The 27,365-nt window shown below is 45.3% G+C and overlaps 1 protein-coding gene and 1 long non-coding RNA gene across 3 annotated transcripts in view; one reads left to right on the top strand and one right to left on the bottom strand.

Annotated features, from left to right (window-relative positions):
- Nucleotides 1-27,365, bottom strand: part of LOC310753875 — a 414,572-nt gene that overhangs the window by 306,569 nt on the left and 80,638 nt on the right. The gene's annotated exons all lie outside the window — the stretch shown is intronic.
- LOC310753780 (E3 ubiquitin-protein ligase RNF4-like) lies at nucleotides 6,576-7,274 on the top strand (the record flags this gene model as incomplete). The annotated part of the gene is made up of 1 exon (XM_083595119.1): nucleotides 6,576-7,274. One exon carries the CDS (start codon nucleotides 6,576-6,578, stop codon nucleotides 7,272-7,274), a length of 699 nt encoding a protein of 232 aa, XP_083451245.1.

The following is a 27,365-nucleotide window of genomic DNA, read 5'->3' as shown; positions in this document are numbered from 1 at the left end:
TCACTGTTTTGTTCTTTCTTACAGGATTCAATCCAGGCCTTTGTTGTTCCAGGACTGTCCTGCGCTTTGCTGTCTGTCAGCGCCCTCCTTGCTGAGAAGTACAGAGTGTGTTTTGAGGACGATATGTGTCATATTTCTAAGAATGGACAGCACCTAGTCAGTGTTGAATGTAAAGACAGGCTGTTTGTGATAGATGCTTCTTTTGCAGGTCCAGATGACATGGAGGTGGCTCAAGCACAGTGTGCCAACGTTCCAGTCCATGATGCGTGTGCCCACCTCTGGCACAGCCGCATGGCTCACGTGTCGTGGGGGTCAGTGAAGAAGATCCCAGAATGCACTGAAGGGTGCAAAATGAAATCATGTGCTAAGTTTCTAGATTGCAGAGCGTGCAAATCCGCAAAGGTGAAAACGTGCACATACCCAAGGTCTGAGAGGGTGACCACTAGGGCTTTTCAGTTAATTCATGCAGATTTGTGTGGTCCGATGTCTGTGACCAGTATGGGCGGAGCCAAATATGCGCTGGTTCTGATTGATGACCACACGCGCAACTCCTGGCTCTTCACGCTCCAACACAAAAGTGAAGCTGCGCTGCTAATCAAAGACTGGATTGCGGCTGTGGAACTGCAGTTTTCCACATGGGTGCAAAACTTTCAGAGCGATCGTGGTGGGGAGTTCACCAGGTCTGCACTGCAAAGTTTCTTCCGCAAGAAGGGGATTCAACACCGGTTAACTTCTCCACACAGTCCCCAACAGAACGGGATTACGGAAAGGCGGAACAGGACGCTAGGGGAGATGTCCGCAGCGCTGTTGTTTGATGCCGGGCTCCCACAGCGCTTTTGGGGGGAGTCTTGGCGAACAGCCAACTTTATTCTGAACAGGTCGTTCAATTCAGTGGTAGGAGACACACCCTACTTTCTGCTGCACGGAAAGAAGCCAAAAGTGCATTACTTCCGTGTTTTTGGCTGTGAGGCTTGGGTCTTCATACCAAAGGCCAAACGCAAGAAAGGTGGCCCTAGGTCCCAAAAGATGATTTTCTGTGGGTATGAGCCAGGGACTAAGGGGTGGAGGTTTGCTTATCCGTCAGGGAATCAGTCCAGGATTCTGCTCAGCAACAGTGCTGAATTCTGTGAGCAGAGTGGCTGGACACGGGTTCATGGGAACCCTGACATCCTGTCAGAGAGTCTGCTTGACTCTGCTGATGAAGAAGAGGAAGAGGTTGAACCTGCTACTGAGGCCCAGAGTCCAGACCCAGTGCAGGCAGAGGGGAGAACTTCTCCCAAGGCTGTGAAGCTGGAGCAACGCAGTGCTCCATCTTCTCCCACAGGTTTGGCTGAGAAGTCCAGAAGGCGCAGTAAGTCAGAGGGGGAACTCTCTGATGCCAAGGACGTTCTGGCGGGCCCTAGTGAGTCAGAGGGGGTTCCTGAAGTAGTGTTGCGCCGATCAGCTCGGACAACAAAGGGGAAACCTCCTGAAAGGTTTGCAGTCACTAGCGTGTGGGTTGAAATGGCACAGTGTGAACCTGAGAGTTTTGAGGATGTTCAGAAACTGCCTCAGGAAGAAGCCAGGAAATGGCATGAGGCGATGCAGAAGGAGATGAACTCAATGGCGTCGCTAGGTGTGTTTTCCCTCACGAAGTTGCCGGTGGGCAAACAAGCCGTGAGTAGCTACTGGGTTTGCCGTCTTAAACCCACAGCGACAGGAGAACTGCAGTATAAGGCCAGATTAGTAGCGAGAGGATTCACGCAGCGCAGGGGATTGCATTATACGGAAGTTTTTGCTCCCACCTGTAGGAGTGAATCTCTACGGTTGCTCTTGGCCGTTGCTGCACAAAGAGGTTTGCTGGTGCATCACTTTGATGTGGATGTAGCCTACTTGAACTCAGACCTCCAGGAGGATCTGTACATGCTTCCTCCTCCAAGGTTTGAGGGCAATGAGCAAGGTACTGTGTGGAAACTTCACAAGTCAATTTACAGCCTGAAGCAATCGGCCAGGAATTGGAACTTGTGCCTGAATGAAGCTTTGGAGAAGCTAGGTTTCAGGAACAGTCTTGCTGACAGTTGCCTGTTCCTTAAAGGATCAGGAGACTCACAGGAAATGGTGTTATTTTACGTTGATGACATAAACCATATAGGAAAGGTAGACAAACAGGTACAGAAGTTTGCCAAAGAGCTTGGTAAGCGTTTTCAGCTCAAGAACCTGGGTGCAGTAAAGACCTACCTGGGTGTCCAGATAGCTAGAACTGAGGATGGTAGCTTCTTGCTCAGTCAGAAAGGCAAGATTGAGCAGTTGCTTGAGAAGTTCAGAATGTCCGATTGTGCAGGAGTTCGGACACCCATGGAAACGAGCTACGTGAAAGATTGCCAGCAAGCAGAAAGTGCTGAGTTCGAGAATGCTGAGCTCTTTCAGTCAGCTCTGGGTAGTCTGTTGTATCTGTCCCAATGGAGCAAACCAGACATTGCCTTTGCTACCAATCTGCTAAGTAGGGAAGCGTCAAAGCCTAGTGTGAGTGCTTGGCACGGTATCAAGCGGGTACTGTGCTACCTGCAGGATACAAAAGACTTCTGTCTTAAGCTGCCAGCTGAAGGTGAGGTGAAGCTCACATGCCAAGCGGACAGTGACTGGGCGAATTCGCAGGACCGCAATTCTGTGTCTGGGTTGGTGATAAAGTTTGGGAAGTCACTGGTTGGGTGGAAGTCCCGGAAGCAAAGTCTCATTGCGCTGTCTTCTACTGAGGCTGAATTCAGTGCACTGTCAGATTTGTGCCGGGAACTGGAGTTCTATAGATGTTTGGTGTTTGGGGATTGTAGCTTACCCGTCACGGTTTGGGAAGACAATCAACCCTGTTTGAAATTGGCTGAATCTGCGCAATTTAAGGCCAGAACCAAGCATCTGGACATACGTTTCCAAAATGTGTGTCAGAGTGTTCAGTCAGGTGTGATACGGCTGAAGTATTGTGCTAGTCATGATAATTTGGCCGATGGATTTACCAAACCTTTAAGCTTCCAGAGTCATGGGGAGTTTTGTGATGGTTTGGAGTTGGGGTAAGTTCTGTACTTACTTTCCCCACAGTAGTGCAGGGAGAGAGGGGGTGTGAGGAGAACCTGAGCTTACAGGGTTAAACAGCTCAGAGTGTACGCCCTGCCTACTGTGGGGAGGGGGGAGATTCTGCGTCATATCCGAGAGTCTCAACCTTTTCTCTCTCTCTACTTTCGCTTTTGAAGAGAGTGGACGTGTTTTTCACAATGTCCGCTGTGATAGATAATGGATAGTTTTCTGCTGTAAATAAACTGCTTTTAGCTGCTAAGATCCTGAGTGGACTTTATTTAAGCACACTGAAGTAAGCACTGGAGCTTACAGCTTTCTCTTACCGCTGCTGAACTCTGCTTTTGCTCAGAGCATTGGAATGCGGAGCTTGGAGAATGCCGAGGTCTGGCAGCAGAGCTGCATAGAGGGAGCGCGCCGGGCTCCAGGATTTATCTGAGCAATAAGATCTAAGATAATCTAAAATCTAAGATAATCTAAGAAATAATAATATTTTTTATTGTTTATACCCCGCCCATCTGGTTGGGCTACCCCAGCCACTCTGGGAGGCTTCCAATAAAATATGAAAATACAGTAATCCATCAAACATTAAAAGCTTCCCTAAACAGGGCTGCCTTCAGATGTCTTCTAAAAGTCTTGTAATTGTTGTTCTCTTTGACATTTGGTGGGAGGGCGTTCCACAGGGCGGGTGCCACTACCGAGAATGCCCTCTGCCTGGTTCCCTGTAACTTGGCTTCTCGCAGTGAGGGAACCACCAGAAGGCCCTTGGAGATGGACCCAGGTGTCTGGGCAGAACGATGGGGGTGGAGACACTCCTACAGGTATACTGGACCGAGACCGTTTAGGGCTTTCAAGGTCAGCACCAACACTTTGAATTGTGCTCAGAAACGTACTGGGAGCCAATGTAGGTCTTTCAAGACTGGTGTTATGTGTTCTCGGTTGCCGCTCCCAGTCACCAGTCTAGCTGCTGCATTCTGGATTAATTGCAGTTTCCGAGTCACTTTCAAAGGTAGCCCCACGTAGAGCGCATTGCAGTAGTCCAAGTGGGAGATAACTAGAGCATGCACTGGCGAGACAGTCTGCGGGCAGATAGGGTCTCATCCTGCGTACCAGATGGAGCAGGTAAACAGCTGCCCTGGACACAGAATGGACCTGCGCCTCCGTGGACAGCTGAAGGAGAAAAATTATCATTTTCTTAATAACAATTTAAACAGTGTATTTAACTAAACAATAAAATTATAGCATATGTATCCATGTTTGTTAACTGATGTGGTTAAAAGTGTTGTTTTTTTGTCCCCCCCCCCCCAAATCCTTAGAATGAGTTTTAGCACACATGAAAAACTTAAAACAAATACTTCTTTCCTGATGAATAGCCTTTGGACTATAATGTAACTTAAATAGAAATGATCTTTCCTCCAAAAGCATTTTACTTAAAAAAAAAATCAAATTTAAATTTTTTAAAAAATCAATTTAAATTTTAAAAACAACAGATTTTAAATATTATTATTTTTTTTAAAAATCATTGATTTTTATCCACCCTGTTGGGTGTACACATTGAATGTGTCATACCTGAAAAATACCTCTTGCAAGAGCAGCCATAGGAGGTGCGCTCTAGTAGAGGCAACTCAAATGAATTTCATTTAATATTTCCCATCATCCTCAGCTTGGCTATGTGCCCTGGTTCTTCTTGAATCAGAGGCATTCATCAGTCTTCCATGAATTCTTCCCTTCTCCTTATCAGACTCTTGTATAAAGAGGACTGTCAAGGTAGGGAAAGATACTCCACCTCGTAATAATCCTAATTGTTTTAGCTAATCTCTTGGCTGAAAGATAGAAAATTAATATTTGTGTGCCTGCTTCTTAGCCTAATCATGTTTCTTCCCACTTTAATGCAGTTCTGTAGAGTAACACGAAAGACACCATAACTCAGGCTTCCTCAAACTCGGCCCTTCAGATGTTTTGAGACTACAATTCCCATCATCCCTGACCACTGGTCCTGCTAGCTAGGGATCATGGGAGTTGTAGGCCAAAAACATCTGGAGGGCCGAGGTTGAGGAAGCCTGCCCTAACTCCTTGTTACGGTAAAATCTGGGTGTGGAGCTACTCTGCCACCCAGCTCGTCGGACTAAGTCCGCGGGTCCCTGCGGAGGAAAATGAGCTCAGCCGGAGACAGGAGCAAGCTGCAGAAGATCCAAGTTTATTGCGCAACAGGTTCAAGGCAAGATTGAACAGCGGGAAAGGGGTGACATGAACTTTTAAAACTTCCCTCCATGTCCCAGAATACAGTGCAAAATACATCATAGTTACATCATGAATACATTAAAGAGAGGTTGGGTTACACGGATCACATCATGAATACATTAAAGAGAGGTTGGGTTACACCGGATTAACATATAGAAGAGGGAGGGGGAATATGCAGAGCTGGAGATATGCGCAGATAAGCACTTCCTGAGTACCGGTGATGAGAAGACAATGGTCCATGTATGTATGGTCTGCCACCTGGCATTGCCCGGAGGAAAGGCTTGGCAGAGCGATTTGACCGGATTAGGGTCTTCCTGAGTACGTGACACCTCGCTTGAGGGATCATGGAGGCAGGGGAGGTGTCATGGAGTCCTGAAGAGACTGAGCCGATCGGCACCAAAAGCAAGGAAATCGGAGTTGTGGTTGATTTTATACAAATTTCTAAAGATTTTAGTCCTTTTTAGTCCAGTTTATATTGGTAATTGAAGTCGGAAACAAAATAGATACATTGTAGCAAGATTTGACACTTTTATGAGTTCACAAGTTTCGGTTCCATTGTACTCCCAGCGGGGAGCCGTCAGCAGCTTGCCAAGAGGTTAAATGAGGCGTGCAGGAGCTCGCTGAGCTAGCTCTGCCAAGCGAATGCATGCTTCTGATTGGGTAGAACACAGCCATTGAAAGGAATAGGGAATACAGCTTCGTACGGTCAACCCACAGTAAAGATAGATCGGGAAAGAGGCATAAGAATTTGGGCTTATTTTGCCCGTAATAGCGGATCGGTGTAGGAAAGGGAAAAGGCACTTTATTTATGGGGCTTGGGGTAGAGTGTGGTGCTTGTGTAACGGTGTGGGGGCTGAGGGGTCCACGTGGGGCTGGGTGCCCTTGAGGTCATCGCCTCAGACCCTCTGGTGACCGGTGGAAGGGTGAAGGAAGGCATGCCCCCCCCTCCGTATCACTCCTCGAGATGTTGAACTTGCTCCCAGCTTCGGAGTACCTGGTATAAAAGAGACAACTCTAAAAAAGTCACAGTGCTCCAAAGCGTCACCAGTTGCATAAAGTTGCTTTAGAGAGAGCATTCATGATCATCATTATCACATTACAGAATTGCTTGGCGACTAAGCAGTGAGCAGCACACGGAGATAAGGGGGAAAGCAAGTACTCTGCAGCTTGTGCCTCTCCCATCCCTGTGCATCATGAGTTCAACAAGTACAGAATGTAATGCAACCAAGCACAGCAAAAGCAAGAGGGGCCGTCGCAACACCTAAGCAAGACCTCATAATACTCTGGACAAGATGATAGTGGGAACTGCTTCTGAACCCTGTATCCCCTCCTCCTCCTCCTCTTCCTCTTCCCTGCCATCTACTTCCTCCCTGGCCTTACCTTTATTACAAACTGCCCTTGCTGGCTCCCCTCCTGATTCAGGGCTGAGTTTTATGGAACAATCTACTCCTTTCGGTGAAAGCAAAGGAACTGAGCAACAGAAGATTCAGAGAAAGTATTGTGGATGCAAGACTCGCTCTGTGCAAGCCTGTAATCAAAGGAAAATAGCTGCTGCAGCTGCACAAGTAGAACCACGCAGCCTTAATGATAGAAGTATTGATGTGGAAGTAGTTGACCTCACTTGTGAAACTTCAGAATCTATAGTTGTTGATCTTACGCAAGACGATTCTGTTGTGCTTATTGGAGAGAGTGGGCAGCAGCCCAATAGAGAGTTCAGATGTCAACCATTGTCTGACAGCCTCATATTTAGTGGTGATGGTGATAGCAGACACACACAGAGTGGTGCTCTTGCCACTAGAAAGCTCCCCAGAGAAGTGGGAAGGAGGGAATTTGCAAGATCCTCAGGCACTTTGAGTTGCCGAACTTGCATAGACAGCTTTGCAGAGATTGTGCAAAGCGGACGGCTTATAGTGTCAACAACATGTGGCTACATCTTCTGTAGTCAGTGCCTCAGCAATTTTCTTAGGCATGCTAACTTTTGCCCAATTTGAAGGAGGAAACTCACTCCAAAGAAGTATCATCCACTTTATATGTGAAGACATGGGTGTTCCTGAACACAGTCTAATGTGGCCTTCATAAGCATGAGTGTACTCCAAAGAAAACACAAAGTATATATGACTTAAATATGACAGTTAGCAATTTCACTTTTTCCCAGTTGGCCTCCTTATAGTCCAGTTGTACTGTTTCAGCTTCATTTTGCTTTAAGGTTTTTGCAGCTCACATTTTTTGAGGTCTGTAGAAGTTTGAAGAACAGCTTGGAGGATATGTCTGCTGTTGCCACATTGCTTTGTGCAGATATCTCATTTCTGTTCTAGTTCTGTTGCTGCTTTGAGAAAAGACTGATGTCTAGTGAACTCACTTATTCAAGACTAGGCAATTCATAGTCATCTATGATAATACAACCTGCAGCTTCTTTTTGCAATTGCAAGTGGTGTCAGGCTTTGGGAAGGATGCACAAGGCTCTGGTGGGTCCTAGAGCCCTCTCATCTCATTCCCAAAGTTGGGAAAGCGCTAACTAGGCTTGGGGAAGGAGGCAGGAAGGCTCCCTTTTGGCCCCCACATCCTGTGCAGGGGAACAGCTTCACTGCCCTAACTCCACCTCTGCTTTGCCTCTTGTATCAGTTACCATTAAGGCATTTTACCCATTGGAGAAAGTTGCACAATGTATTTTTGAGGTCACTTATTTGAGTCATGATGGGAAAATCTGAATTCCTGTGCAGAATCCTTAATGTGCACCAGACTGGAGGGGTACAGCAATCACTACTGTTGGACGATGCTGTATGGAACCTAACACTTCACCAATCTAGTCTTTGCATAAAAGTTCTATCAAAACTATGTGTTAGGGTGCCTCGGCCCTTACACAGTTTCCTGAATCCTTGCATTGATAGGTTTTTTATGGGGATGGGGGTGGGTTGTCTAGTGGCAGATGAAAAACGGCACCCAAGTTAGCAAAATGCAGTAACAAAAATTACATCTGCATAATGGACTGTTCTTGATGGTAGGCAGCAATTGCCATGTGATACCATGACAAGGATAGGAGAATATTTAGCAATTGAGTCAGAACTTACAATTGCCATATTCAGATGGGTTATTACATGCTATTGTTTGACTTGAGACTGGACACCTCCCCCACAGGACACTATTACTTTTGCGGTACATAAATAAAGCCATAGGCGGACTTCCGGGTTAGCGCCATCGGCAATGGCGGAGTTCCTCTGACCGAGAGGAACCCGCTCCGCAAAAATCGGGTCTTGCCGCTGCGGCGAAGGCGGAGACCCTTCAAAAATCCCAGGCGGAGGAAGCCTGGGAACGTGGGATTCGGCTGACACCAGGAGCGCCTCCCCTACTCGCAGGGAAACCCCTTTTTCGGGGATCCGAAGCGACGTGGGGTGAGCAGCGCGGTGTTTTGAATCGACCGCTATTTTTACGGAGTGAAGCCGCACAGCCGTTGCCGGAGAGCGCTGACCTTTTCCTGTGGACAATTGGACTCTAAACAAGTACCCGTGAGTAGAACGGAAAATTGGATTAAGAAACATTTTAATTTGGCACTGAAGCGGGAAGGTTCTAAACAGGAAGTCCGCCTTCCGCTTTTGTAAATAGACTGAAGCAAAAATTGTGCAAGCTAAAGTCTGGAAAGTCGTATATAAAGGCCTAAAATTCCTCCAGTTTTAACCACCAAAACCCCTCTTGGAAGCAGGAGTAAAGAGGGGGAATTTTGATTGTTCAAGCCTGCAGGAGAGAGAGTAAAGAAAGATAAATTTCCACTGTCTCAAACCTGGGAACGGGGTGTCAGAGACAGAGATTTTTGGGGAAGTTCATTGACTGTGAATGGAACGTCTTTTGACAAATAGTTAAAGAAGAGAAACAAATTGGTTCCAATGTTGCCTTTTGCATTTAAAAGAAACAAAAAAATTGAAAAATGAAAGTAATTTTCTTTTGTTGGACCTGCTTTCAAAAGATGGATACAAATAGAAATTGTCTCCTCTAGAGGGAGCTTGTTAAATTGTTGCTGGAGTCGATCTGGGGATTTCACAGTTGTGGAGATTAGGATCGTGGGACCAGACTCTGACCTTGAATAAAAATGTGTTTGGAAGAAGTTTTGGTGCTTGCTTTTTGCAAGACAAGCGCTTTGTTGGAGCAGATGCATGAGAAGATGGATTTGATGACTGTTGCAGTCAAAAATTTTGGACAAACAGCGAATATTTATACAGAAACCATTCAGGAACCAACCCAGGAACCTGTTTTGACAGAGCAAGTGCAAATGCAGAAGATAATGGAGGAGGTTGCTGATGAAACTCAAGTAACACAAATGGAGAGACCCGAGGCCCTGCAGGAGCATAAGCCGCTGTTCTTGAAGACTGAATTTGGAGTGGGCCAGGGGGGGTCTGGAGTTGTGGGGGCCCTTACTTTTGGAGGGACTTTGAAACATGCTTTTAAATACTCTCTGGACTACACTGCTGACTGTGGGGAATGGGACTGTGGGGAATGGGCTGATCTGCTGAGGAGAGACGGAGATATTTTTGAGTTGGAGTCTCCCCGAGACCTACTCCTCAATGAGAAAGGAAAGAAATTAAGAAAGAGATCAACAAAAGACAAGGTAAAGTGCAGGTATAAACAAGAAGAAGATCTGCAGAAGGGACATGGAAAAGGCTTAAGAGCCTCGGACATAAGATTACCAGGTTGATGGACTAGATGGAATGGACAGTAAGGACTGACATAAGCCGAGATCAGGAAGAAGAGACGTTGGATGAAGATTGGAAGAAAATTTTTAAAAATTTATTTTGGGAATTAGTGTAAAATTAATGAGTATTAGGGAAAATGTTGGAATGAAACTATTTGGCTTTAGTAGAAATGATATAAGGAGTTATGTATAAATAAGTATTAAGTTTTAAGCTTTAAGGTATTTTATGGTAAGATAAGGTTAAAATAAATTAAGGTAAATTGAACGACAGAATATAGTGAAAGATGGAAAGGATTTGCTGAGCTAATTAATAGGTTAGACTGTTAAGACAAATTAACCAATAAAAATTGAGAAAGATGGAAAGAATTTGCTGAAACAAATAACTAAACTAGAATACAAAAAGGGAGGTGTGAGGAGGTCGATGAAACAAGTAAATGAAAGATAAAGATATGGAAAATTGGATGTGTGCTTTTTTATTGTTATTGTTGTATTGGTTTTTATGTTTTTCCCCCTTTTTTATGTATTGTTATGTATGTTTTGTTAATTTTTTTGTTGTTTTCTTTTCTTCTTTTTTCTGTAACTTTTGAAACTTCTAATAAATATCATTTAAAAAATAAATAAATAAAGCCATAGGCTATGCGAATAACAGATGGAAAAATTGGCAGAATTCTCTGCTAGGTTTTGTGACCTCTGCCATTTCTCAAGGACAGGGTCACAGACATCTGAACACAATTTACCTGCATTTAATAAGAAACAAGTTCTTAAAGGGCTGTCAGTGTTTATTTGAGGTTTTCATTTGGTGATGTATATATAATTAATGTTTGTGAGGTGCCCCCTCCCTTTTTACTTGCTCCTAGCTCCTAGTCAAGTAACGAGTTAATGTTCTGTAATTCACACAGAAATCTTCAGCACCACAGGGCAGGTGTATCTGGTACTGAACACTTTTTGTCTGAACAGATTTAAGAAAAACACAACAGCTCTTGGTATTCAACGTTACCTGTTTAGTTACTCTACTCTGAATTCCCTTGCTTAGTTAATCTAGTTCACTTTTCTGCATAAACAAAACACACTTTGTATCTTAAACAAAACTCCCATCAGGATTCCAGTAGGAACCAGTTTTGAAAGCGGTGACCCAAACCCAGTGGGTCTATTTTTGCTTGCACTAGAAGACATTGCCGAACTCCCTTAATCATGGTGAGTGCAAGGGTGTGCATAGATTATGTTGTAATCTATGTATTCACACATCATCATTGACTTTCTGACTTACGGTTGCAAGATGCTTGTGACCATTGCTTCATTTCTCCCACTTTGATCCTGGCACAGGAAGCTTTGTTTTCCCCATTACATCTGGTCATGGTTTGTTGCTCCCTAACAAGCCACAGTCGGCAGGCCAACCATAAGCAGTGATTTAAGATTGGCTGGCAATTGTTGCTTATTATGATAAGGCCACAGTCCCTGGTTCAGACATGATGTGGTGCCAAGGCCTTGTGCTTTGCTTCTCCTGCTTGCTCCAAAACAGAACAGAATGAGGAGCAATTGGGCAGCATGTGCTACATAATACATTATAAAATTACTCATTATGACCGCTGTATGTTTACAGTGTCTAGGAAGCTGCTTTGTATGGAATCAATCACAGTCTTAACTTAGACTGATCTGCATAATAACAAATCACCATTTCGTAGGGAATGCATGTTTTAATGCTGTGGAATATCTGCCTGTCCAGTACGTTTCCTCTGCGCGAATCCTCTGTGGAAGACGTCTTCAGGCAGTAGCAGAGCTGAGCAGCAGTTGCCGCCGTGTGAGAAGAAGGAAAGGAAAGTCCACACACTGTTCTTGTTCTCTAACAGCGTTTATTTACAACCCAAATTTTCCACCCGAACTTGAACACATCTCGATCTCTCTCGCTCTTGGTGAAAAGTGAAACTAACTTCACACAGACAAAGAAACGGCAGCTTCCATTAGAAGTTCCTCCCCAGATACAGGACACTCAGGAGGTTTAACCCTTAACCACCACACTCCACACCCCCTCTTGTCCTGCATCTGGGGGAATAGGCATCACCACTTACCCCAAACACAGACCTTCACAGAGCTCTCCATGACGCTGGAAGGTTAATGGTTTCGTAAAACCATCAGTGAGGTTCTTGGCCAAGGGACAGTACTTCAGCGCACCTAATCCCTCTCAAACGCTCTGACACACATTCTGAAAACGGATGTCTAGGTGTTTGGTCCTGGCCTTAAACTGCCCAGATTCTGCCAACTTCAGGCAGCGCTGATTGTCTTCTAAAACAACGACAGGCAAACAGCTCTCCCAGCAGATCTCTTGAACCAAACACACATAGAACTCCAACTCTCTGCAAACCTCAGAAAGCTCACTGAACTCAGCTTCAGTAGATGAGAGCGCTATGAGACTTTGCTTCTGGGACATCCACCCAACCAAGGAGTTCCCAAACTTCACCACTAGGCCGGACACAGCGCGTTCTACTTGCTGACTATCTTTCACGTAGCTCGTCTCCATGGGTGTCCTAACTCCTGCACACTCAGTCATTCTGAACTTCTGAAGCAGTTGCTCAATCTTACCCTTCTGGCTGAGCAAAAAGCTTCCATCTTCAGTTCGAGCTACCTCTACGCTAAGGTAAGATCGAACAGCTCCCAGGTGTTTGAGCTTGAACTGTCTACCAAGCTCCTTAGCAAACTTCTCCACATGTTTACCTGTCTGGGCCATATAAAGAATATCGCCAACAAAGACCAGGCTCGCTTCCTGTGTCTCTCCTGACCCTTTAAGGTACAGACAGCTATCAGCAACACTTCTCCTGAAACCTAACTGCTCTAAGACTTCATTCAGACACCTGTTCCAGTTTCTGGCAGATTGACGTAAACCATAAATAGATTTATGCAATCTCCACACAATGCCTCGCCCCTTGGCCTCAAACCCTGGAGGAGGAAGCATGTACAACTCCTCCTGGAGGTCTGAGTTCAAGTAGGCGACATCCACATCAAAGTGGTTTACCTTCCAACCTCTTTGTGCAGCAACAGCTAAGAGCATGCACAGATTTTCACTTCTGGAAGTCGGAGCATACACTTCTGTGAAATGCACTCCCTTCTGCTGCGTGAACCCTCTGGCAACTAACTTAGCCTTGTACTGTGGTTCTCTAGCTTCTGTGGGTTTAGGGCGATAAACCCACCTACTACTCACAGCTTGTTTGCCAGCTGGCAACGTTGTGAGGGAGAACACACCTAGAGACTCCATTGAGCTCATCTCCTTCTGCATCACCTCATGCCATTTGCTGGCTTCTTCCTGAGGCAGCTTCTGAACATCCTCAAAGGTTTCAGGTTCACACCTAGCCACACCAACCCACACACTTGTGGCTTCAAACCTGTCAGGTGGCTTCCCCTTCGTAGTTCTCGCTGATCTCCTCAGCGTAAACTCTGGTACCCCCTCTGACCCACTAGGGCCAGTCAGACCATCCCCAGTGTCAGAGAACTCCCCTTCTGACCTGCTGCATCTTTTGAACCTTACAGCTGGACCTGTGGGCGAGGATGGCTCACTCCAAAAGCAGCAAAACGTGTTTAGACCCACCCAGAGATGCCACTGGCATGGGTCCACACAAATCTGCATGAACTAGCTCAAAGGGCTTGCTAGTTTTTCTGCCCGATCTGGGATATGAGCATGTTGTTACCTTGGATTGCTTACAGGCCCTGCAATCTAAGAACTTATCAAATCCCTTAAACTTGCACCCCTCTGCACACTCTGGGGCCTTCTTGACATAGGACCAATTTGTGTGAGCAAATCTTCTGTGCCATAGATGGGAACAGCCATCATGTGGTGGCACGTTTGTGCACTGCACCTGTGTTACCTCAGGGGGGGGGGTCATCACCAGCAATAGGCATCTCAACCACGAACAGCCTATTCTTACATTCAACACTGAACAGTTGTCTCCCATCCCTGGAAAAAGAACACATGTTATTTGCAAACTTTACACAGAAACCGTCAGCTACTAAAGGAGACACGGATAAAAGGCAGTTGGCAATCTGTGGAACCACAAAAGCCTGGACCTCATGGTCTGGGAACGAACAATATAAAGCCACAGACTGAGTCAAAGGTCTCTTGCTGCCATCTGCCAGCGACACAAATCTTCCACTTTGCACAGACTTGCAGTTCTGAAGAAGCCCACTTGATGGCACTAGAGTGTGTGTCGCTCCTGTATCGACGATAAAAGAGAGGCTGGCTGCTTGTTTGGGTTGCTGCAACATTGCCAAGGACGTAGCCAGGTGGAACAGAGATGTTTTCTCCTTGCTTTCACCACGGCCAGGGCCTTTGGTGGCTTTCCCATGCCTCTGCGCCTGAGAACCGTCTCTTATCTGCTTTCCCTGCATTCCTTTCCGGTCGTCCCTGGACTCCTGGGCCTCTACAGGACAGTTTATGATGAGATGGCTATTACTTCCACACCAAAAACATCTTTTGGAGACAAAGGCTTTTACAGAGCTCTCACAGCTGCTGCCTGCACCCCCACTCCTGGGTGCACAGCTTCCAGAGGAACAGCCTGTGACTGCTTTCCTCTCAGCTCTCTGCCTCTCTCCCTGTCCATCACACAGATGTGTTGAAGCATAGAAACACCTTCCAGGAACTTTGTTTTCAGCCCCCACTAGGCTCACAGCTCCTTCTAGGTCTTTGGCTCCCACTGTGGCTTCACACACCCTCTGCAGTGCCTTCCAAGCGACCCGGGCCTCCTTGGTCCCCTGAAGGTTCGGCAAAAGCCAAGTGTCCACGCTTGCTCTCAGCATGCCCAGCACACTCTGCTCTGTTTCCAGAGCTGCAGCCACGTCTGCCTCAGAAGCACTCTCAGCAGCCTGAGGTGGCGGGGGTTGCATGCAAGACCAGAGCTGTTCTCCCAACAGCCAGTACTTCATTCTGATGGACCACTCAGTCCAATTGGGGCCAGTTAGCTTCCCAAAGGGCACTTTGAAAGCCTCTTGAGCCTGCGCCATCTTTCCCGGGGCTATAAGCTTACTCACACTTTCTGCTGGCCGGTGCTCCAAAGATGCTTTCTGCATCAAGCTCCGCTTTCACCAGCGAAATCATGACTGCCTCATCCTCAGGCAGGATTTCAGAACTGGCCTGTTCCCTTTGTTCCCTTCTCACACCCAGCAAACAGATGTACAGCCATAACCTGTGGAATATCTACCTGTCCAGTACATTTCCTCTGTGCAAAACCTCTGTACGTTTTCTCTGCGCGAATCCTCTGTGGAAGACGTCTTCAGGCAGTAGCAGAGCTGAGCAGCGGTTGCCTCCGTGTGAGAAGAAGGAAGGGAAAGTCCACACACTGTTCTTGTTCTCTAACAGCATTTATTTACAACCCAAATTTTCCACCTGAACTTGGACACATCACGATTTATCTCGTTCTCGGCGAAAAGTGAAACTAACTTCACACAGACAAAGAAACTGTAGCTTCCATTAGAAGCTCCTCCCCAGATACAGCACACTCAGGAGGTTTAACCCTTAACCACCACACTCCACAAATGCTCCCTAATGGCAAACTCCTTGCTTGAAGAAATATCTTTTAAATTAGAGAGAGATGAAATATTAGATTTGGAAGGGCATGATAATAGATTTGGTTGGCATTCATATTTATGGTATGGGAAAGATAAAAAACACAAAGGTTTTCATAATCATATAATAAGAAAAACGCTTATAAAAGTGTGGAATAAACAGAGAGATTTTTTAGAACCCCAAACTCCATGGGGGCTTTCGCCAGTGGAAGCATTAGCATTAAAACCTCTTAATAAGAGAGGAAATTGGCCGCCGTACAGAGAAATAATAATAATAATAATAATAATAATAATAATAATAATAATAATAATAATAATAATAATTTATACCCCACCCATCTGACTAGGTCTCCCCAGACACTCTGGGCAGCTTCCAACCAAATATCAAAAACAATACAGCGTCAGACATTAAAAACTTCCCTAAACAGGGCTGCCTTCAGGTGTTTTGTAAAAGTAAAATAGTTGTTTATTGCCTTGACATCTGCTGGGAGGGCGTTCCACAGGGCAGGCAGGAAAAGGGTTAAAGCTGAAAGAATATGAGGAACTAAAGATTTTTTTTACAAAGTTGGTTACATCATAGACAATTAAACGGACAGTTTAAGGAAGACAATAAGGAAGGTTTCAGCTACACAGTGTCAAACTTTCAAAAAGAGATAATTGAGAGTGATACGAAATTACTCCAAAAAAATGTATAATCTCCTGTTATATGGGGAAACGCTGGACAAAATGGTAAAGTCAGCACAAATAAAGTGGGCTCAGGATTTAGGTCACAATATACAACTTGAAGATTGGGAAAAGATGTGGAAGGTGAATTTAAAATTTACAGATTGTATTTTATTGAAAGAGAATTATATGAAAATGATGTATAGATGGTATATTATGCCAGAGAAAGTGGCAAAAATGTATAAAAAGGGATCTAACACTTGTTGGAAATGCAAAGAAAAAGATGGTCCATTTTATCATATGTGGTGGGTGTCAGGGATCGGTTGGCAGAGGAAACTGAACTGGTGCAACTGATCAGAGACAATGCTTTTGCTCAGCGGAAGCTGAGCAAACTCAAGGGGTGTGTGGGAGCTGAGGGAGGTTTCCGTGAGGAGAATCAGAACTTCCAGGGTTAAACAGTTCTGTGTGATGTCTTACATTCTGAGGCGTGGTTTTGTTCACATACGGGAATCTTTCTTTGTGTGTGAGTTACTTTCGCTTTTAGCTGTCGAGCTGGAGAGAATGTCCACTAGATCTCCGGGCTGATTTATGATGCTTTTCTGTACGATAATAAAGCCTTCTTAGATTAGCAGGAAGCCTGAGTACGGACTTTGATTTATCACCCACACAAGGCACTAATCGCTGCTGCGAAACTCTGCTTGGAGCCAGGAAGAAAGCTTAATGCTCACATTTGGCACAGGGAAGTGTGCCGGACGCCATTACATTCTTCAGAGTTTTGAGGAGAAAGGCAGGCTGTTTTTCTATCGGGGGCATTGTATGTGCCAGGGGAGTCCCTAAGGGCCAAAATTCTCAAACAGCTCCACGACAACCCCACTGCGGGGCATTATGGGCAACAAAAGACCATGCTGTTGGTTACAAGGGACTTTTGGTGGCCCAAATTGAGGGAGGACGTGTTGGAATATGTGAAAGGTTGTGTCACATGTCAACGGGCTAAGGGGGAGAGGGCTGTTCCAGCAGGGTTACTAGAACCTTTGCCCACACCAGGGAAGCCATGGGAGGTGGTGTCTATAGATTTCATAATGGACCTGCCCACATCCAGAGGTAAGACGACAGTCATGGTGGTGGTGGATCTACTGACCAAGATGTGTCACTTTGTGGCATGTTCCCATGCAGTGACCACGGAGGAGACCACCAAGTTGTTCATAGAGCACATGTTTTGACTGCATGGGGTTTTCTGACCGGGGGGGCGCAGTTCACCTCACACTTTTGGCGCAAGCTCATGGGTTTGCTGCAGGTAGAGGTGAGCTTCGCGACAGCAAGGCACCCCGAAACCAACGGGCAAGCGGAGAGAACAAATGCCATTTTGCAGCAGTATTTGCGGTGTTATGTCAGTCAGAGACAGAACGATTGGGTGGAGAAATTAGCACTAGCAGAGTTTGCGTACAGCAACTCTGAACACGTGTCCACAGGGATGAGTCCTTTCCTTGCCAATTACGGATGTCACCCCAGGGCCTTTCCGGGGCGTGGGGAGGTGCTGTGGAGTGTGCCAGATGCAGAGCAGTTTGCGGAAGAGATGGAGGCCATCTGCCAACAGCTCCAGTTGAACCTGGAGAGGGCCAAGGAGGCGTACAAGAGGGAAGCAGACAGGCATCAAAGACCAGGGGAGGTCATCCGGGTGGGGGATAGGGTATGGTTGTCCACACAGGGGCTGCCCTGGAGGGGTGGGTGCAAGAAGCTCAAGCCTAGGAGTGTGGGGCCCTTTGAGGTCCTCCAACAGGTCAATCCTGTGGCATTTAAGTTGAGGTTGCTGGACAATATGAGGATCCATTCTGTCTTGCACTGGTCACTGTTGTTGCCCTATAGGGAGGGGGGCGGCCATCCGGGGAGGGGGCAGGTGGTGACTTCAATACCGAACCTAACGGAGAGGGAGAAATGCAACGAGGTGACGGAGATACTGGACTCTCGGTAGAGCGGGCAGCAACTAGAGTATCTAGTGGCCTGGGAGGGGGCGCCTAGCTCAGAAAACACATGGGTTCCAGAGAGTTGTATCACAGAAGAGTTTCTGGTGGAGGAATTCCACGCCCTATTCCCTGACAAACCAACCGGCCCCCCGGAAGTTTATTTAGGGAAATCTTCAGGCCAATGGAGGACGAGGGGGATTTTGAAGATTTCGCACTATCCAAGAGTGATGAGTGGGCACCAGGGGAGGGGGGTCACCGAGAACTTCACTGCAGAAGAACACCCTGAGGATCGCCCCAAAACAACGGGGTTGGGGGAGGGCTGGAAGGATGTTTTTGAGGACACAGAAGAGGATGACGACATCTTTCTAGGATTCTCCCTCTCGCCTCGCGAGATCAGTGAGGGAGAGGTAGCCAACTGTCCTGAGGACAGGGAGGGTTTTTTTTTGGGGGGGGTGGATGTCAGGGATCGGTTGGCAGAGAAGGTGGGAGAGACCGGAATGTACAGAGAGCTGCCTCCTTTGATGAGCAGCTTCACTTCGTCAGAGGGAGAGGAGGAGAGACTGTCAGGAAACATGGAAAATGAGAGGGAGGGAGATCCAAAGGCTGCTATAGTACAGAGAAAGGAGCAGCCTCCGGCGCTTAGGTTTTCACATAAGGAGAGGAGGGAAGGGGGGGGGGGTTCAGGAAGCTTTTCTGCTGGAGGGGGAACAGGCGTGAGCCACTTCCAGCAACTGATAGCGATTGAGGCAGACATGCTTTCAAGAGCTCCGTACTGTACATAGTTTTGGACTTAATAAATCTTGTAAAGACAGGCTGGAATCCCGGGCTGTTATCTCGGCAAGCACCCACATATCACCCTGACAGTGGGAATGCAAAAGGGTTAGAAATTATTGGGAAATGCTATATAATGAATTGAAAAAAAATGTTTTAAAAGACTTTTGTTAAGAAACCAGAAGCATTCCTCCTAGGAATTCTAGAACAAGATTAAAAAAAAGAAAACTGGAAATTATTTATGTATACAACAACAGCAGCAAGAATTATATTAGCACAAGCTTGGAAGACAGAAGAAATACCAACGAAAGAACAATGGCAAGGGAAACGTATGGAATATGCAGAACTGGCAAAATTAACAGATAAATTACATGAAAAGGATAACAAAGATTTTTAAAGAGAATGGGAACCATTTACAACATATATGAAGAGGCAACATAAAGAATTGGACTCACTGGCAGGGTTTGAATAAACAAACAATTGTATATAACAAAAAGTAAGGCTATATGTATGGGAGAAATTTTGGGAAACAACACGCAGGATGAGTAATATGGAAATAAAACAAAATGGGAATATGAGGGAAGTCCAGGGGAGGAGGGGGGAAATATGGAAAATTGTTAAAGAAATACTGTTAGCGGATGTATACATGGAAAAACCAATAAAAATATTTTTTTTTAAAAAACAAAAGCAAATGGTATGGCTGTACCTTTTTGCTGTATTTATTTTGTTTTGTTTTGATTTCTCATTGTCTTCATTTGTTTCTGTTTTGCATCTTTGCAGTTGGCATGCCTAAAGAGCATTGGCTTTAAGAAAAATTGAAGGAAAGCAATGCAGTGAACAGGGACTAGCAAGGGTCCAAGGAATGTGTGGCAGAGGCCGTGGGGCCAGAGTCAGATCCAGGGGGAGAGGGAAGGGATTTATGAGAGTTTCTGCCTCCTGCAAGGCAGGAGCTACAAGAATGGATACAGTCTGAGCCGTCAGAGACGGGCAGAAGGTGCAGGATGTGGGGAAAGAGCCAGGGCTGGAAGAAGAGCAGGATGTGCCAGGAGCAGAGGAGGAGACCATGTTGGGGGAGGAGAGCGGTAGAATCTCCTCTGTCCTCTTCTCTGCTGTCCTCCAGGACCAGAGGGGCTTGAAGAGGCAGGCACAGCAGCAACGTCCATGTAGGAGAAGTCACAGGTTGCTTGCATGCATCCCATCAGGGGAGGGTACTTAAGTTTGAGTGGAGGCATGGTCACACCGTTGCTCCAACAGTCCTGCTCTGAGCACAAGTCTGGAGAATCCTATTATATGTCATGGAGTTTACAGATGCAGGTATTTTTCAGGAAAGAACAATGTTGGACTGTTATTGTTAACCCTTCTGTAAAAGATGAGGATGAAGAAGTAGATGAAGCAGACCAAAGGCTGGAGGACAAAGCCTATGCCAATCTAATTTTGAGTTTAGAGAAGTCTCAATTATCTCATGTGCGAGACCTTGAAACAGCAAGTGAGATTTGGAAAGCACTGAGAGCGATACACATTAGAGACACTGCTGGCAGCAAAATTACTCTAATGAGAGCTCTGTACCAAGCCAGACTAAGTGAGGGTGAATGTGTTTCAAAACACCTTCAAAGAATGCGTGATTTATTTTCACAATTAAATGAACTTGGGGAACATTTTTCTGAGCAGAGAAAGGTTGATATTGTGCTGTCTTCATTTCCTGAGTCATGGGATAATTTAGTGATGACGCTGGAGGCAATTCCAGTAAGCCAATTAACAATGCATTTCTTAACTGGGCGTTTGCTTGAGGAGGAGGAAAGACGCCGTGAGAGGAAGGCAACAACACCTCACCGTAACTCTGCAAATGGGAGGTGGTCCAGTAAGAGATATGCAACTGATGAGGAGCGGCAACATAAAGAGGTTGTTGACCACACAGAGGCAGCAGCTTTCACTGTCAGAAAATGCTATCGTTGTGGGTCAACCAAGCATTTAGTACGTCAGTGCACTGTGTCTGTGGGGAAAAACACAAGAAAAGGGTGGCCTGCTGTCAGAGCTACCCTAGGTCCCAGCTCACAAAGGACCAACGCTGCTTCGTTGTTAAGTATAAAAGTCTTTATTGAAGTTCAGTTTCACTTCCAGAGCCGCAGCGCGCAGCTCCACGTCTCAAGTGTCAGACCGCTGATGCTCCGTCTGAGTCTCCTCCCCCTTGACACCAATTTAAGATTCTAGCCTTGCTCCACCTTCTCCGCTGCTCCTTCCTCCTCTGGGTCCGCCTGCCCGCCGGGGTTCCGCCCTTTCTAGCCTCTTCTCCCGCTGATTCCCCTGAGCCTTCTCCCTCCCTCCGGCGGGCTTTAGGAGCTGGTTCCCCATCCGGGTCTCCTGCTGTTCCGCGCGCCTGCACATTTGAACTTGGCGCGCGCGCCCAGCCAGCAGCTTTCCTCCTGACCGTTCCACTGCTGCTGTCACTGCTTTCCCCTTCGGGGGGGCTAGCTGCAACTGACCTCCCCTCCGTTGGAGGCGTGGTCAGCCCTGACTCCCTCTCTGGAGGAGACGCTGGCCCTGACACATGTGACTCTTCGCCCCCACTACGCTCTGGTGGGGAAACTGGTCCCGATCCTCCACTGCTGCTTTGGGGTTCCCCTCTGGCTCCTTGTTTCTGGTGCGTCCCCCCTGGGACCCCCCTTGCCCTGACCATCGGCGCCCCCTTCTGGGAATCTTCTGATTCGCTGGAGAAGCTCATGGAATCTCTCGGGCCACTGTCATACTCCCCTACGCTGCCCTCGGATTCTTCCCCTTCGCTCTCCCAATCCTCTCTCCCCAATGCTCCTGCTCCTGATTCCCTGACACCTGCGTTTGCTGGGAAGCGAGGAGACAGGAAGAGTCGAATCCAGTATATAGAAAAGCAACCTTGTAAATCTGTAAACGTAGTACTAGCTGACAGAACAGTGCATGAGTCAGCTGGAAAGGGTAGTGTGAATACTAACTGTTTAAGCACCAAATTTACCAATGTTTTATCTGTACCAAGTTTAGAAAAGAATTTGCTTTCAGTTGCAAGTCTTGTTAAACAGGGGTTTAAGGTAACCTTCTCTGGTTCAGGCTGTAAAATAGAGAAAGCTGGGGAAGTGGTTACAGCGTCACTAAAAAAATGGTTTATTTGTTTTGAAAGACCAGCTAATAAGTGAGTCTGGGGCATGTGTTAAAGCCTGTAATAGAGCCTTGCATGATGAGTGCCAGCATCTGTGGCATTGTCATTTGGGGCATGCCAATTTCTGCAGTATTGCAAAAATGCCAGAATTAAGTAAGGGAATTAAAATGAAAAAATGTTCAGTTTTTCTGGACTGCAATACCTGCAAGGAATCTAAAAGTAAGCAGGGATCTTATCCTGAAAGTAATAGAATTAGCAAGAAGCCTTTTGCTTTAGTACACTCAGACCTTTGTGGGCCATTTGCAGAATCTGAAGAAGGAGCAAAGTTTTTTCTGGTTCTTGTGGATGATTATAGCCGGTATACTTGGGTATACTTGTTAAAACACAAAAGTGAAACTGGTCAACTGATTAAAAATTGGGTCAACTTTTCAGAATGAGACAGGTTTAACTGTGGTTAAGAAAGTCAAATATTTGGGCATTAACATGACAGCTAAAAATGTGAACTTATTTAAAGATAATTATGAGAAATGTTGGATAGAAATGAAAAAGGATTTAGAAATCTGGTCAAATTTGAAGCTCTCCTTGTCTGGTCGGATTGCAGTTATAAAGATGAATGTATTGCCTAGAATGCTGTTTTTGTTCCAAACATTGCAAATTGTCGACAAGATGGATTGTTTCAAGAAGTGGCAGAAAGATATTTCTAAATTTGTCTGGCAGGGCAAGAAACCCAGAATAAAATTTAAGATTTTAACTGATGCAAAGGAAAGGGGGGGATTTGCCCTGCCAGACTTCAAACTATACTATGAATCGGCAGCTTTCTGCTGGTTGAAGGACTGGCTGCTTCTTGAGAATACAGACATTTTGGATCTAGAAGGTTTTAATAATATTTTTGGATGGCATGCATATTTGTGGTATGACAAGGTGAAAGCTCATAAGGCCTTTAAAAATCATATTGTCAGGAAAGCATTATATAATGTCTGGATAAGATATAAAGACTTGTTGGAAAATAAAACTCCAAGGTGGTTGTCCCCAATGGAGGCAAAGGCTGTGAAAAGGCTCAATATGGAGTCCAAATGGCCGAAATATTGGGAAATTTTGGAACAAGAAGGTGACAAACAGAAATTGCAGAGCTTTGAGAAACTAAAAGATAAAGTGCGAGACTGGCTTCATTATTATCAAATATTGGAGGTTTATAAGTTGGACAGGAAAATTGGCTTCCAGGTGGAAAAATCAAAATTGGAAACAGAATTGTTAGAACCCAATACTAAAAATCTGTCAAAAATGTATAACTTGCTGTTGAAATGGAATACGCAGGATGAAACGGTGAAGTCAGCCATGATTAAGTGGGCACAAGATATCGGTCATAACATCATGTTTGCTGACTGGGAAAAGTTGTGGACCACTGGTTTGAAATTTACGGCATGTAATGCCTTAAGAGAGAATATTATGAAAATGATCTATAGGTGGTATATGACCCCAGTCAAGCTTGCAAAAATTTACCATTTGCCTGATAATAAATGTTGGAAATGTAAAGAAAATGAAGGTACATTCTTTCACCTTTGGTGGACGTGCCCAAAGATTAAGGCTTTTTGGGAGATGATCTATAATGAACTGAAAAAGGTACTTAAGTACACCTTCCCTAAGAAACCAGAGGCCTTTCTCCTGGGCATGTCCGGCCAATTGGTGCCAAAGAAGGATAGAACTTTCTTTATGTACGCTACAACAGCAGCAAGAATACTCATCGCAAAGTATTGGAAGACACAAGACCTACCCACTCTGGAAGAATGGCAGATCAAGGTGATTGACTATATGGGACTGGCAGAAATGACTGGCAGAATCCGGGACCAGGGGAGAGAGACAGCGGAAGAAGACTGGAAGAAATTTAAGGACTATCTTAAGAAATATTGTAAAATTATTGAATGTTAGAAGGACGCTGGTTTAGAATTTATGTGGTTTTCAGCTGTAATGGATAAGTAAAAGAAAAAGAAAGGTCAAAATTTGAATGAGAATGAAGGGAAAGGATTTGTTGAATCAAATAAATTAGAAATTGGAATACAGAAAGGGGAGGTATGAGGAAGTCGGGGAAGTAAGTTATAAGAAAATAAGGGATTGAAAGTATACTTGTTCTTATTTTTGTTTGTGTGTATTTTTTTTCTTGTATTGTTCTGTTTTTATATAATTTTTGAAACTTTAATAAAAATCTTAAAAAAAAAAAAAAATGGGTCAACTATATAGAAAGGCAGTTTCCCTACAAAGTTACCCAGTTGCAGAGTGACCGTAGAGGCTAGTTCATGTCTGAAGCCCTCCAGATATGGTTGAAAAAACGTGGTATTAGTCACCGTAAATCGTGTCCTTTTTCACCCGAAGAAAATTCAATTGCAGAATGCAAGATAAGGTCTTTACAAACAATGCTAGATTCTATATTATGTGATTCTGGCTATTCTACATGCTACCTCCTCCAGGGTTTGAGGGCAATGAGCTAGGTGTTGTGTGGAAATTGCACAGGTCCATTTATGGCTTGCGACAATCGGCCAGAAATTGGAACACGTGTCTGAATTAAGCTTTGGAAAGCATGGGTTTCCAAAGGAGTCTTGCAGACAGTTGCCTGTACCTGAAGGGGTCAGGAGAGACACAGCAGGCGGTCCTGGTGTTGGTGGATGACATCTTATACACGGCACAGACAGGTAAACAGGTGCAAGGTTTTGCCAAAGAGCTTGGAAAGCGTTTTAAGCTCAAAAGCCTTGGTCCAGTTCAGGTTTATCTGGGAGTTAAGATAGACAGGTCTGAGAACAGAAGCTTTTTGCTCAGTCAGAAAGGCAAGATTGAGCAGTTGCTTGAGAAGTTCAAGATGTCTGACTGTGCAGGGGTCAGAACGCCCATGGAGACAAGCTACGTGAAGGACAGTCAGCTTGGGGAGCGTTCTAAGTTCCAAAACCCTGAGGTGTTTCAGTCAGCGCTAGGGAGTCTGTTGTATCTCTCTCAGTGGAGCAGACCAGACATAGCGTTTGCTGTGAATCTGCTCAGCCGGGAGGCTACAAAGCCCAGTGTGAGTGCCTGGCTTGGTATCAAGAGAGTGCTGAGGTATTTGCAGGATACCAAAGAGTTTTGCCTTACGTTGTCAGCTGAAGGTGACGCATGGCTCACATGCAGGACTGAAAGTGGCTGAGCAAATCTTGGAGACAGGAAATCCGTGTCTGGACTGGTAGTAAAGTTTGGGGAATCTCTGGTTGGGTCAAAGTCCCGGAAGCAAAGTCTTATTGCACTTTCCTCTACCAAAGCTGAGTTCAGTGCGTTGTCTGATTTGTGCAGGGAATTGGACTTCTACCAGTGTTTGATCCAAGAGATCTGTGGGGATTTTTGCTTGCCCATCACTGTTTGGGAAGACAATCAACCTTGTCTTAAGTTGGCAGAGTCTGGACAGTTTAAGTCCAGAACCAAACATTTGGACATACGTTTCCAGAATGTGTGTCAGAGTGTCCAGGCAGGTTTGATACAGCTCAAGTACTGTCCAAGCAAGGAGAACCTAACTGATGGGTTTACTAAACCCTTGAGTTTCCAGCGTCATGGGGAGTTCTGTGAAGGGTTGCATTTGGGGTAAGTGGTTATTCTTACAGTTTCCCTCAGGATGCGAGATGAGAGGGGGTGTGAGGAGAATCAGAACTTACTGGGTTAAACAGTTCTGTGTGACGTCTCACATTCTGAGGCGTGGTTTTGTTCACATACGGGAATCTTTCTTTGTGTGTGAGTTACTTTCGTTTTTAGCTGTCGAGCCAGAAAGAATATCCGCTAGATCTCCGGGCTGATTTATGATGTTTTTCTTTTCTTTTTTTAAATAATATTTTTTATTAAGTTTTCCATTTTAACAATCCAATCAAATCACATTAAATATTCCAAATTATACAAATATATATCATAAAGTCAAAATATTTTGCCAAATTATAAATTTTTTGTTGGGGGTTCCCATGCTTCAAGTTCAGTGGGGTCCAATCATCTCATATTTCTACTGCTTTGAGTGTCCACTAGTCCTATCTTTAAATCTTCTTGTTATTATCCTTCTTCTTTCATAGCCTCTGAGTTGTTTCCACAGGCGAGCTGAAATGAGCAATATTATGCTTCTGTGTGAACTTTATATGACTCTCCCTTCTTTTTTTTTTTTTTGCAGCTGGTAAGTCTTTTATTTGTAGTGTGTCCTCACACGCTGGTATTTATGCCGAATCCATCCAAAAATCCTTCTCGGGTGGCAGACGCCACCTTTTCTCAGTTCCGATGAAATAGAATCTAGGGGTTTGCTCATTAATTTTCTCGGACAGGTTGCACCAAACATTAGTCTTTCCAGGGGAGGTTTGCCAAATCGAACTTGAGATACAGATATAATAACAAAGTAAGAGCTCGCCTCCCCCTATGACTATTAATCTCTGCAGCACAGTCTGCCTCATAATGGCGGATCCCGATTAAATAGTGTGTCACAAGAGAGTCTATTATCTTCTTCCAAATATTTTGAAAAACAAAGGCTTTAGTTAATATTATTATTTCCACACAGTTTATATTTTACGATCTCACGTGCTATAAGTAGTATAGACGGTTCTTCTGGGGGGGGGGGTGTTGTTAGGTAGTATCATAGTAGAAAAAGAAAAAGTTTTATCCCACCTCCTTTCCGTTCCGTTTCAACATACAGGCTTAGATGTTATTCTTTGATGTTATCTTTCTTCCAATCCGTCACTCTTAGCATCTCAGTGGCTGGCTTAATTAGCAGATAAAATACCCTTTCTTCACTCGAAGCATGACCATAAATCTTATATCCAATCTTTTATCTTAAGAAATGGAACTTGGAGCGCTCATAGAGACAGCGTCCAGGAGATCCGAGCTCGCTCGAGGGCTTTCCATCCAGTACCCCCACCCCCTCCTTCTTTTCAAACTCAGGGGTGGTTTGTGGGCAGCCGCGGATGAGACTGCATCTTCCCTTCCACCAGGAAGAACCTGGGAGGCTGATTACTCCCATCTTAATTACCTCGTGTGAGCTGGAGAGATGGTATTGTCGGCCATCTTCCATGGCGATCCTAGCGGAGCCCCGATTTATGATGTTTTTCTGTACAATAATAAAGCCTTCTTAGATTAGGAAGCCTCCATACAGACTTTGATTTATCACCCACACAAGGCACTAACCGTTGCTGCGAAACTCTATTTGGAGCCAGGAAGAAAGCTTAGGGCTCACATTTGGCACAGGGAAGTGTGCCGGACGCCATTACATTCTTCAGAGATCTTCCTTACCACGTGGCTCTCTGGCAAAAACACAACAGTACTAACGGCCATAAGGAACCACACCTCAAAGCTGGAT

Source organism: Podarcis filfolensis (assembly GCF_964270895.1).
Source record: "Podarcis filfolensis genome assembly, chromosome: W".
Classification (NCBI taxonomy): domain Eukaryota; kingdom Metazoa; phylum Chordata; class Lepidosauria; order Squamata; family Lacertidae; genus Podarcis; species Podarcis filfolensis.
This window is presented reverse-complemented; position numbering and strand designations above follow the sequence as displayed.